Source organism: Elephas maximus, chromosome 20 (genome assembly GCF_024166365.1).
Source record: "Elephas maximus indicus isolate mEleMax1 chromosome 20, mEleMax1 primary haplotype, whole genome shotgun sequence".
NCBI lineage: Eukaryota > Metazoa > Chordata > Mammalia > Proboscidea > Elephantidae > Elephas > Elephas maximus.
Window position 1 is genome coordinate 445,695 of NC_064838.1, and position 12,935 is coordinate 458,629.

Consider the following 12,935-nt stretch of genomic DNA (forward strand, 5'->3'; position numbering starts at 1 on the left):
CAGGCTCATGTAGTCTCTGGTTTATGTGGCCCTTTCTGTCTCTTGAGCTCATAATTACCTTGTGTCTTTGATGATCTTCATTCTCCTTTGCTCTAGGTGGCCTGATACTAACTGATGCATCTTAGATGGCTGCTTGCTAACGTTTAAGACCCCAGACGCCACTCTCCAAAGCGGGATGCAGAATGTTTTCTTAATAGATTTTATCATGCCAATTGACCTAGATGTCCCCTGACGCCATGGTCCCCAAACCCACGCCCCTGCTACACTGTCCTTCGAAGCATTCAGTTTATTCAGGAAACTGCTTTTGGTTTAGTCTAGTTGTACTGACCTCTGCTGTGTTGTGTGTTGTCTTTCCTTTCACCTAAAGTAGTTCTTGTCTACTATCTAATTAGTGAATACCCCTCTCCCTCCCTCCCTTCCCGCCTCTCATAACCATCAAAGAATATTTTCTTCCCTGTTTCTCAAGTTCTTATAATAGTGGTCTCATACAATATTTGCCCTTTTGCAGCTGACTAATTTCACTCAGCATAATGCTTTCCAGATTCCTCCACGTTATGAAATGTTTCACTGATTCATCATTGTTCTTTATCGATGCGTAGTATTCCATTGTGTAAATATACCATAATTTATTTATCCATTCATCCATTGATGGGCACCTTGGTTGCTTCCATCTTTTTGCTATTGTAAACAGTGCTGCACTGAACATTGGTGTGCACATATCTGTTCGTGTAAACGCTCTTAGTTCTCTAGGATATATTCCAAGGAGGGGAATTGCTGGATCGTATGGTAGTTCTATTTCTAGCTTTTTAAGGAAGTGCCAAATTGATTTCCAGAGTGGTTGTACCATTTTATATTCCCACCAGCAGTGTATAAGTGTTCCAGTCTCTCCACAACCTCTGCAACATTTATTATTTTGTGTTTTTGGATTCATGCCAGCCTTATTGGAGTGAGATGGAATCTCATTGTAGTTTTTATTTGCATTTCTCTCATGGCTAATGATGGTGAGCATCTCATGAATCTGTTAGCTACCTGAATGTCTTCTTCAGTGAAGTGTCTGTTCATATCCTTTGCCCATTTTTTAGTTGCGTTATTTGTCTTTTTGTAGTTGAGTTTTTGCAGTATCATGTAGGTTTTAGAGATCAGACGCTGATCAGAAGCGTCATCGCTAAAAACTTTTTCCCAGTCTGTAGGTAATCTTTTTACTTTTTTGGTGAAGTCTTTGGATGAGCATAGGCGATTGATTTTTAGGAGCTCCCAGTTATCTAGTTGCTCTTCTGGTGTTTGTGCATTGTTAGTAGTGTTTTGTATACCATTTATGCCATGTATGAGGGCTCCTAGCATTGTCCCTAGTTTTACTTCCATGATCTTTATCATTTTAGATTTTATATTTGGGTCTTTGATTCATTTTGAGTTAGTTTTTGTGCATGGTGTGAGTTATGGGTCTTGTTTCTTTTTTTTTTTTTTTGCAGATGGATATCCAGTTATGCCAGCACCATTTGTTAGAGACTGTCTTTTCCCCATTTGACTGACTTTGGACCTTTGTCAAATATCAGCTGCTCATATGTGGATGGAATTATGTCTGGATTCTCAGTTCTATTCCATAAGTGTATGTATCTGTTGTTGTACCAGTACCAGGCTCTTTTGACTACTGTGGTGGTGTAATAGGTTCTAAAATCAGGTAGTGTGAGGCCTCGCACTTTGTTCTCCTGTTTTAGTAATGCTTTACTTATCTGGGGCCTCTTTCCCTTCCATATGAAGTTGGTGATTCGTTTCTCCATCTCATTTAAAAATGTTGTTGGAATTTGAATTGGAATTGCGTTGTACGTATAGATCACTTTTGGTAGAATAGACATTTTTACGATGTTAAATCTTCCTATCCATGAGCAAGGTATGTTTTTCCACTTATGTAGGTCTCTTTTGGTTTCTGGCAGTAGTGTCTTGTAGTTTTCTTTCTATAGGGTTTTTACATCCCTGGTAAGATTTATTCCTAAGTATTTTATCTTCTTGGTATTGATTTGGTAATTTCCTCTTCCACGTTCTCTCTGTTCATATAGAGGAATCCAGCTGATGTATGTATGTTTATCTTGTGTCTTGATACTCTGCTGAACTCTTCTTTTAGTTTCAATAGTTTTCTTAAGGATTCTTTAGGTTTTTCTGTGTATAAGATCATGTCATCTGCAAACAGAGATACCTTTACTTCTTTGCCAATTTGGATGCCCTTTATTTCTTTATCTAGCCTAATAGCTCTGGCTGGGACCCCCAGCACAATGTTGAATAAGAGTGGTGATAAAGGGCATCCTTGTCTGGTTCCCGTTTTCAAGGGGAATGCTTTCAGACTCTCTCCATTTAGGATGATGTTGGCTGTTGGCTTTGTATAAATGCTCTTTATTATGTTGAGGAATTTCCTTTCAATTCCTATTTTGCCGAGAGTTTTTATCATGAATGGGTATTGGACTTTGTCAAATGGTTTTTCTGCATCAATTGATTAGATCCTGTGGTTCTTGTCTTTTATTTTTAAGATGGAATACATTCATTGTTTTTCTAATGTTGAGCCATCCCAGCATACCTTGTATGAATCCCACTTGGTCATGGTGAATTATTTTTTTGATATGTTGTTGAATTCTATTGGCTAGAATTTTGTTGAGGATTTTTGCATTTAAGTTCATGAGGGATATAGGTCTGTAATTTTCTTTTTTAGTGGTGCCTTGGAAACCCTGATGGTGTAGTGGTTAAGTGCTATGGCTCCGAACCAAAGGGTTGGCGGTTCAAATCCACCAGGCACTCCTTGGAAACTCTATGGGGCAGCTCTGTTCTGTCCTATTGGTTCGCTATGAGTGGGAATTGACTCGGCGGCACTGGGTTTTTTGGTTAGTAGTGTCTTTACTTGGTTTTGTTGTCAGGGATATGCTGGCTTCAAAGAATACGTTTGGGAGTATTTAGTCCTTTTCTATGCTCGGAAGTACCTTTAGTAGTAGCGGTGTTAACTGTTCTCTAAAAGTTTGTTAGAACTCTCCAGTGAAGCCCTCAGGGTCAGGGCTTTTTTTTGTTGGGAGTTTTTAAATTACCTTTTCAAGATCTTCTTTTGTTATGGGTTGATTTAGTTGTTCTACCTCAGTTTGTGTTAGTTTGGGTAGGTAGTTTGTTTCTAGAAATTTATCCATTTCTTCTAGGTTTTCAAATTCGTTACAGTGCACTTTTTCATAGTAATCTGATATGATTCTTTTGATTTCATTTGGGTCTATTGTAATATTGCCCATCTCATTTCTTATTTTGGTTATTTGCTTCCTCCCCTGTTTTTCTTTTGTCAGTTTGGCCAATGTTTTATCAATTTTGTTAGTTTTTTCAAAGAAACAGCTTTTGGTCTCTTTGAATTGTTTTGTATTCTCTATTTCATTTAATTCTGCTCTAATTTTTATTATTTGCTTTCTTCTGGTGCCTGAGGGTTTCTTTCGTTGTTCTTTTTCTATTTGTTCAATTTGTAGGGATAATTCTTTGATTTTGGCCCTTTGTTCTTTTTGGATGTGTGCGTATATTGATACAAATTGGCCTCTAGAGCACTGCTTTAGTTGTGTCCCAAAGGTTTTGATAGGAAGTATTTTCATTCTTTTTGGATTGTATCAATTTCTTTATCCCATCCTTAATGTGTTCTATAACCTAGTCATTTTTGAGCAGGGTATTGTTCAGTTTCCAAGTGTTTGATTTCTTTTCCCTGCTTTTTCTGTTTTTGATTTCTACTTTTATGGGCTTATGGTCAGAGAAAATGCTTTGTAATATTTTGATGTTTTGGAATCTGCTAAGGTTTGCTTTATGACCTAACATGTAGTCTATTCTAGAGAATGTCCCATGTGCACTAGAAAAGAAAGTATACTTGTCTGCTGTTGGGTGGAGATTCTGTATATGTCTATGAGGACGAGTTGGTTGATTTTGACATTTAGATCTTCTGTGTCTTCATTGAGCTTCTTTCTGGATGTTCTGTCCTTCACTAAAAGTGGTGTGTTGATGTCTCCTACTATAGTTGTGGAGCCATCTATCTCACTTTTTAATGTCATTAGAGCTTGTTTTATGTATCTTGCAGGCCTGTCCTTGGGTGCACAGATATTTAATGTGGCTATATCCTCCTGGTGTATTGTCCCTTTAATCATTATATAGTGTCCTTCCTTACCTTTGTGGTGGATATAACTGTAGTTTCTATTTTGTCAGAAATTAATATTGCCACTCCTGCCCCTTTTTGATTGTTGTTTGTTTTATATATTTTTTCCATCCTTTGAGTTTCAGTATGTTTGTGTCTGTAAGTCTTAGGTGTGTCTCTTGTAGGCGTCATATAGATGGATCATGTTTTTTTTTTACCCATTCTGCCACCCTCTGTCTCTTTATTGGTACATTTAATCATTTTTATTTAGTGTAATTATGGATAGGTATGAGTTTACTGCTGTCATTTTGACGTCTTTTTTTGTGAGTGTTGTTGACATTTTCTTTTTCCCACTTCATTTTTTTGTGCTGTGTAGTTTATATTGTCTTTTCCTCTTTTTTGTTGTTATTGATTTTGCTTCTGCTGAGTATTTTTTCCTTGTATTTTATTTTGATGAGTATGATTGTTACTCGTGGTTGCCTTAATATTTAACCCTATTTTTCTGAGTTTAAACCTAACTTTTATTTCTTTATATTGCCTTGTCTTCCCCTCCATATGAAAGAGCTATGACTGCGTTTCTCAATCCTTCTTTATTGTTTTAATGTTGTCTTCTTTTACGTAGTGACATTGCTGTTTCCCTGTTGTGAGCATTTTTTTAATCTTGATTTATTTTTGTGATTTCCCTATCTGGATTGATATCTGGTTGCTCTGTCTTGTGTCGGGTTGATATCTGATATCGGGTTGATACCTGATATTATTGATTTTCTAACCAGAGAACTCCCTTTAGTATTTCTTGTAGTTTTGGTTTGTTTTTTACGAATTCCCTAAACTTCTGTTTATCTGGAAATGTCCTAATTTTGCCTTCATATCTGAGAGACATTTTTGCTGGTTTATGGTTCTTGGTTGGCATTTTTTACATCAGTGCTTTATGTAAGTCATCCCACTGCCTTCTTGCCTGTGTGGTTTCTGCCAAGTAGTCTGGGCTTATTCTTATTGAGTGTCCTCTGTAGGTGACTTTTCTTTTGCCCCTAGACTCTTTTAAAATTCTCTCTTTATCTTTGGTTTTGGCAAATTTGATTATCATATGTCTTGGTGGCTTTCTTTTGAGATCTACCTAATGTGGAGTCCGATGAGCATCTTGGATAGATAGCTTCTCATCTTTCACGATATCAGGGAAGTTTTCTGCCAACAAATCTTTGACAGTTCTCTTATTTTCTGTTATTCCTCCCTATTCTGCTACTCCAGTCATTCATATGTGTTTTCTTTTGATAGAGTCCCACATGATTCTTAGGGTTTATTAATTTTTTAAAATTCTTTTGTCTGAATTTTCTTCAAATATATTGGTGCCATGTGTTTTATCTTCAATCTCACTAATTCTGCCGTGCACTTTCTCAATTGCGTTCCTTTGACTTTCTACTGAGTTGTCTAATTCTGTAATTGTATTGCTAATCTTCTGAATTTCTGATTGCTGTCTCTCTATGGATTCTTGCAGCTTATTAAATTTTTCATTAGTTCTTGAATAACCTTTTTAATGTCTTCAACTGCTTTACCTGTGTGTTCCTTGGCTTGTTATGTGTATTGCCTGATTTCCTTTCTGATCTCGTTCCTGATGTCTTGAAGAGATCTGTATATTACTCCTTTGTATTCTGCATCTGGTAATTCTAGGAAGGCACCTTTATCCAGAAGATCCCTTGGTTCTGTGTTGTGAGAGCTTGTTGAAGTGATGATGGTCTGCTTCTTTATGTGATTTGATATTGGGTGTTGTTTCCGAGCCATGTGTAAGTTCTTGTATTAGTTTATTTTCTGTTTGCTTACTGTATCCTAGCTTCTTGCTTTGTTTTTTTTTGATATGCCCATATGGGTTGCTTGAGTGAACTAGCTTGTTTATTTTCACCTTTGAAGCTCTAACTTCCTGTCACCAGATGGCTAGAGCTGTTTTCAGGTATACAAGCCTAGGAGTCCATTCACTTTTTTTGTATGGATTCAGTTCAGGTGTCCAGGTAGCTGATCATCAAGTGTGTGGTACAGGCTCTGTCCTGCAGTCTTAGAGGGTCAGGGGTAATTGGTGTAGGTACAGGTATCTGCTTGCAGCCTGACGTCATGCTCTTAACAAGGCAGGGGGCTGACAACCATCCCCCGAGTGTCTGTGAGTAAATTGTGTCCCTGTTCCCTAGAGCATACAGATGGGTGGGTTCTTCAGGTGGATCATGGGCACCCAATGCTTTTGGTTGTAAAGATTGGGAGGTTCTAGGTATCCTTGGGCTGTTGTCGCTGGTGGCTGGGTGACGTGGGTGGAACCACCAGTCCTTAGGCCCCTGATGTGGGTAGGTGAGGACTGTGTTTAACAGGCAAAGTGGTATCAAACATCAAACACCCTCCTTTCCACTGCACAGCTGAAACAGTTGCAGTCTGCCAATAAGGGCCTATTCTTCGGAAATAGTCTCACACAGTTCCATGCCGGAGGGGATAGGTGTTCAAAGTCCATAGACTGTTACTGCCTGGACAGGAACCATTTCTATCCTGAGCTCCCCAGGTTAGTAGAGCTAGCAGATTATGTTTTCCCTCAATTATGAATTTATTCCTTCTCAAGGCTAGGAGAATGGCTTATGGTGCTCATCGGGGTGTATCTCAGGCCCAGGTAAATCAAGAGCCACTGAAGCCAGCTCGGGGGCTGGGGCCAAGGTAAAATATATGCAAATACTTAGTTTTTGCTGAGAGCACCATTTTTCTCTGGTTCCATAGGTGTGAGTAAGCTTTGCAGCTGGCTGTCTCTCCATGAGGAAACTGTGTCCAGAAAATTACCGCTAGCCTTCTGCAGGCATTCCCAGGAATGGTGCCTCAGGGTTTCCGGTGATTCAGGTCTGGCAACTCCTCTCCGCTTCTGATCCATCTCTCCCTGCTGCCACTCAGTCCGTTTTCTAACTTTGGCTTTGATGTTCAGGTCTCCTAGCTTGTCATGAATATAATCATTTCACTTGTTTTTTTCAGGTCTTTGTTGTAAGAGGGATCACCGGAAGCATGTGACTGCTTCACCACCTTGGCCCTGCCTCCTCTTAAGCATTTATTATTACTTGCATTTTGTAGATATATGTCTTACCTTTCCTACCAGGACATAAGCTATTGAGGGTAGGATGGCAGTTCATCTTATGTACCCTAGTCCCTAATACATTGACTTCTGTATCATTAAACCTCAATCAAGAATGGCCCCTTGTTTAAAAATTATTAAGGATTTCAAGACAGTGTGTGACCTGTACACTGACACAGGGCCTGGTGCTTAGAAGAGCTGGCCTTGCTCTCTGTAATTTATCGATGAGCATGATGAATATTGACGCTGTCTCCCTCCCTTCTCTCCTTGGTCTTTAGGATGTCATCACTTTTCCTGATCTTATTTCCTCAAATTTCTTACATTTATGGGTCTTACTGAAAGATAGTTCGTTATCTCTGTAGTTATTTTCTGCAGCTTACCCTTGCACTGTGAAGATCCTACTTTAGTTCTAGAATCTAAGGCATTGCTTGGTTTTAAAATAATGTTGTTGTTTCCCCCCTAATTAAATGTAAAATGCACTTTGGTCATAAAGATAAATCTCAATGCAGTGTCTCCCAAACTGCAGGCAGCTGAAAATAGGACATTCATTGGAGGGTTTTTGGTTGCCACTTTAGATAGGAAGTGCTTACAGCCATCTCACCCTTTTGGCTCTCGGATGGCTCAGATAGTCTGCCACCATGTGTCAGGGGAGGGGGTGTGCAGGAGTTGACCAGTTGGAGAAGGAAGTGTGTGTGCTGCTTGTGAGCACATGGGTTGAGCCAAATGTCTGTTAGACAAAATGTCTTTTTCTTTCTCTTGGTGATTTATAGCCATAATTACTATTAGTAGGTGATGAAATATGGCCCTTCTTAATTTTAGAGCAAATAACAAAACAAATAAATTAGCAGTCAAATTAGCATATTGACTGGGTGAAATATGCATAAGATTTCCAACTCTGGTAATAAATAACCTGAAATATTGCTGTAAGTTTTGCATTTTTTTCCCCAGGAGTGTTGGAAGTCTTTCCGATGCAGTTTTTCATCAGTTTCTAGAATGGGTCAAGCTAGGCATACATGATAGCAGTTTCCAAGGTTAGGATTCAAGGGTTAATTGCAATGCACATGTCATTCGAATCACATCTAATCGTCAGCCTTGATTAAGGCAGAGGATGAAAAGCAATATAAAGGCTTTTCTCCTGGTGCCTTTTCTAGCAGAGTTCTGTCATCTGCTGTTACCATGTGACAAACACAGAATTCTTAATGTGAGTGAGTTGCACACCTAAGCCGTGTGTCTCCAAGTGTCCCGTGTATCTCTGCCCAAGGTCTTGTGAGCACAGAGATGGAACAAGAGTGTGTACCTCTGAGTGCTTGGGGCAGTAGAAGAGGGACATAGATCCCTAACCAGGCTCCATCTCATGAAATCCTGGGCAGTTTTCTTCTGATCATTGTGGCTGTGATTATTTTCTTCTAGGTTGCAATTAATATAGTCTTAGATGTTAGCACTGTGAGTGATCTTAGAGATCAATTAACCTAACCCCTGATTTTAGTGCTCATGATGCTGAGCCCAGAGGAGTCAAGTGACTTTCTCAAGGTCACAGAGTTTTTGTGGGGAACCAGATCTGGAATTTACGCCTTTGAACTCCCTGTCTAGTTCCCTTTCTGTTCTACCAGGCTGTTTCTCATAAATTTCACTAAAACTCTCCTTTCAGGTTACTTTTACCTGTTCTAAATCACACTTCCTGGCTCCAGTATTTGCTGAATGAAGAAATAACTTTATGAGTGAGACAGAAGTGGAGAAGAAAGGGGGGTGGGAGTGTGAGGGAGCGCAGAGCTGTGAGAAATGGGAAATAAGAATGGAGAAGCAAAGTGAACACTTGGGTCAATTCATGCATAAAGTAGGTGGAAATGCTGTTAAAAAAAAATCCCTATTTTTCACAAGGTTTTATTATTATTTTAGAAAAACAGAATCTTCATTTAGAACTGAGTCTCATGAGGTTGAGTTTCAAACTTACCCTTCTCCCTAGAGTGTTCTAGCTCTCTGTGGCAGGACTGCACAGGCCTGGTCCAGTTTGGCAGCCTGGCTAACCTGGGTTTGAATCCCGACCCTACCACCTGTGAGTTGTGGGAAACCACAGCAAATTACCCCCGTAAGTGTTGATTTTCTCATGTGTAATGTGGGATTGTAAAACCTAGTTCATGAAGCTGTTGTTAGGGTGAAGTGAGATGACGTATTATAATTCCGTTCTGTCTTACTCTTTGCTCCTTTAGTTCTGGAATGATATTTATTTTTGTATCCCCTGCAGGTCCAGGCTCTGTGTCCTGCTCAACATGTATTAATTTAATGTAATTGAATGCTTTAGCTATAAAGATTTTAGACCAATTCTCTTATAAGGGTGTTAATGATTGGAAACTTCAAAGTAACCCTGGGGATGAATTTCTTTGTAATTAATAATTTTCTCCTAATTTATCTGTTCCATTTCATTCATTCATTTACGCTTGAGTACCTGCCATGTACCCAACACGTGGATAGGCACAGAGGAAGTAATAGAAGGCTAAAGAGATAAACTTTAAATGGTTCAGATCTTTGAGACTCCCATACTCGAGAGAGGAAGATATGCCCTTAAGTGAACAATAACAATACAATGTGATAAACGCTATACTGGACACCTGGACAGAACTAACCAGCCAGGCTTGTCAAGGACTTTTGAGTTGGGTCTTAATGGATGAATAGGAGTTTGTCAACTGGAGAAACAGGACTAATTATGCATTATGCTTAGGTAGCATTGCGTTCCCACTGTTGTTAAAAGGCACAGTGTGTTCAGAATACATCAAGCTTTTTTGGCTCACGGCCCATCCCTGCGATAGGTGTGAAGAGAGAGCCGGGGCTGCACCTCTCCCTAAAAGTGGCACTCACCTGAGTATTGACGGCATCTGTCCCATTTCAGGTGGCTTCCTCGTTCACACCACGCACTTGACACAGCTCACCCTACTTAGGTCTCTGTGTTTAAAATGTACTCTAATACAGGACAAAAAACCAGCCTTCTCTGAACCGCCCTGTGCACCTCTGGCAGCAGGTAGATGTGTTTGGCATTGCACTCAAACTTCACATCTGATGTGGAATTTTCCAAGTGCTCTTTTCTGGGTGGGGAAGGAAGCCCCATAAGTTAGGAGCTGCGTCTCATTCTGCAGAGCTTGCCATTCAAAGAACAGGTGTTCCTGATGCCTGTTGATCCTTTTTGTGCTGTTTGCTCTTCTCCTCGGCTCTCCTTTATCTCCTTCCTACACTTTCCCACCTCTCCCCTGCCCCCACCCTCTTCTTGCTGGTCTGTGGTTTGGCCCAGTCAGTGGCTTCAGTGGTCACTGTTCAGATTCTAATGCAGCCCAGTCTCTCTTCTTTCCCTAGTCCTTGGCGAGCAACAAATGCAGGCTGACCACTTTAGCATGCATGTAATGTGTGTTAAGCATGTAATATTTAAGAGAAGGACCTAAAAGATCTATTCTGTGCTTAATGTTGCCTGTGTAATTCTCTTGCTTGTGATAATACTGAGTTTAACCTTATCCAAGAATCCCATAGGTCTGTCCATTTGGGAAGCTAGACAGGTGGTCTAGAGACCGAGCAGGGGGTCTGCGTAGATCACCACCCATTTTCACAGGCTGGTGATCTCCTGCCTTCGTCTAGAAGGACCCTGTCCCGGCAGAGGGTCCCTGTCTGTGAATGGAGCCCAGACGACGTACCTGTGCCTTCTCCTGATGTGACGGGTCGGTGCAGGACACACTTCCTCTCCCTGAACAAGCCAGGGGCGTCATGTTCTGGCCTTCAGAATAATGCAGCATTATGCTCAGAAAAGTACAATTGAAAGAACGTGCTTTGTCATTTTCTACAGTTTCTTTTAGACTCCTGAGCCAGCCAACTATAATGGCCTCCTATAGATGTGTTATTCTTCTCTCGTATACTAACTTGTTTCTCTTTTCTGTTTTTTCCTCTTAGGTTGCCTATTTGAAGATGACCTTTGCAGAACATCTGAGACCTGTGTAAATGGTAAGTGTGCTGGTCTTGGCTGACACACTGCTGTTTTTCTAGGCTTGTCTATATTCTGCCAACCAAATGCAGTTTTAATTAAGGACTTCAGCTGAGCAGCATGAAGGCTGGACATCAAGCCCTGTCTGAGTGAGTTGTGTTTCATTTAATGATTCTGAAAAGAATGGCGAGCTGAAACTTCTCTAGAGGTTATTAAAAGGGAGAAAAAAAAAGGAAAATTAATTGAATTGGAATATATTCTTTATGTGTCCATATGTGTATGCATGTCTAAATCTGCATTTGTATCCATATCTACATCCAATATTTTAAGGTCATTCATGAGAAGCTTTGCAACAATGGGTAGTAGAACCCTGTCGTCAATGATGAATTCTTTATCATAGTGAAGAGAGGACTTACCTAGATTGAATATACCTGGCTGCTGGCATCATTAGCATTTGGCGTTTGGCCCCTACCCTCCCCTAACCCAGTTGGCCACTTTTCTGATTTCCTTGCACTCCACCCATTCCTGATCGCTCTGTCAGTAGACAAGTGGTCCATTCTTTATGCTGCCAGTTTTCCTCTGGTATTATATGGTGGGAAACCCTGGTGGCATAGTGGTTAAGTGCTACAACTGCTAACCAAGAGGTTGGCAGTTCAAATCCGCCAGGTGCTCCATGGAAACTCTATGGGGCAGTCCTGCCCTGTCCTATAGGGTCGCTATGAGTTGGAATCGACTCGACGGCAGTGGGTTTGGTTTTTTTGTTTATTATATGCTGAGGAAAGCATATCTGACATTTTGTGCATTCAGAAAAAAGTCCGCAAGGACAACAGTTAAACACAGGAAGCAAGAAGGCCTCCAGATAGCCACTGGGACGGGCTGGGCAAAGACAGTTCTCTCCTCAATGTGCCTTTTCTTAGAAAGGAAGCATATGCTCAGAAAGTGCTTATGATATTGTCTTAGATGAAGAAGAAAATAAAATAATCATCAGCAGCGTGGTTAAATGACAGATTCTGGAGTCCAGTTATAAAAATTTTAATAAAGATTCTGTTTGAGAATTAATCAAATTACTTCAGCAAGGAAGCCAGGCACTCAAGAGGAGCTACCAAGGACTTCAACTGGAGAAAGACAATCACAAACTTTTTTATGGAAGCTGGGTTTTTGAGAAAGTGAGTTGGAAAAAAACGATGGCTTCTGGGAAGTTGTACTTAAACAAAAGTGGGCCCTTTTGAAGTGGGGGCAATTTTGTGATTGGGCCACATGTCCTTTAGTTTATAATAGGTGCAAGGGTTCTTGGCTTTTCTAGGATGAAGTCTTAAGAGAATGTGGGTTTGGAAAATACCAGTCAAGTAAGGTTTTTAGGTGGAAGCACCTGGTTGACATCATGGTCTTCTTCATCTTGTTTAATTGGTAGTAAACTTGGGGCAGTATGCAATTTGATAGTGGCCCTTCAAACACTAAGGGGAGGATGGATTAAACAAGAATGTCCAAACTGAATTTTGTGTACAGTGCTGCCTTTACAAAGTGAAACATGGTCTGTTGCTGGATACCAGGGAGTGTTTTCAAGGTTATTATGAGAGGTGCACGTTCTCTTCTCTCAGCTCACTGCCCCATCTCCCTGTCTTTAGTTTATGTCCCAGGATCCTCCTGTGTCAGTTCACAGCCTGGCAGAGGCAGTTGTGTAGACCCGGGTGCCTGTGGGCCGAAGCCCACATTTGCACAGGAAGCATGTTGTTGTCGAGATTCTTTCTGCATCTCTTCATGGC

At 40.4% G+C, this 12,935-nt stretch overlaps 1 protein-coding gene across 2 annotated transcripts in view; it reads left to right on the forward strand.

Annotated features, from left to right (window-relative positions):
• Window positions 1–12,935, forward strand: part of PTPRN2 (protein tyrosine phosphatase receptor type N2) — a 1,957,978-nt gene that overhangs the window by 225,539 nt on the left and 1,719,504 nt on the right. For both annotated transcript variants that reach the window (XM_049861881.1, XM_049861880.1), the window contains one exon: window positions 11,142–11,192. In XM_049861881.1, the coding sequence (XP_049717838.1) occupies window positions 11,142–11,192 (51 nt within the window). The remainder of the gene's footprint in view (window positions 1–11,141; window positions 11,193–12,935) is intronic.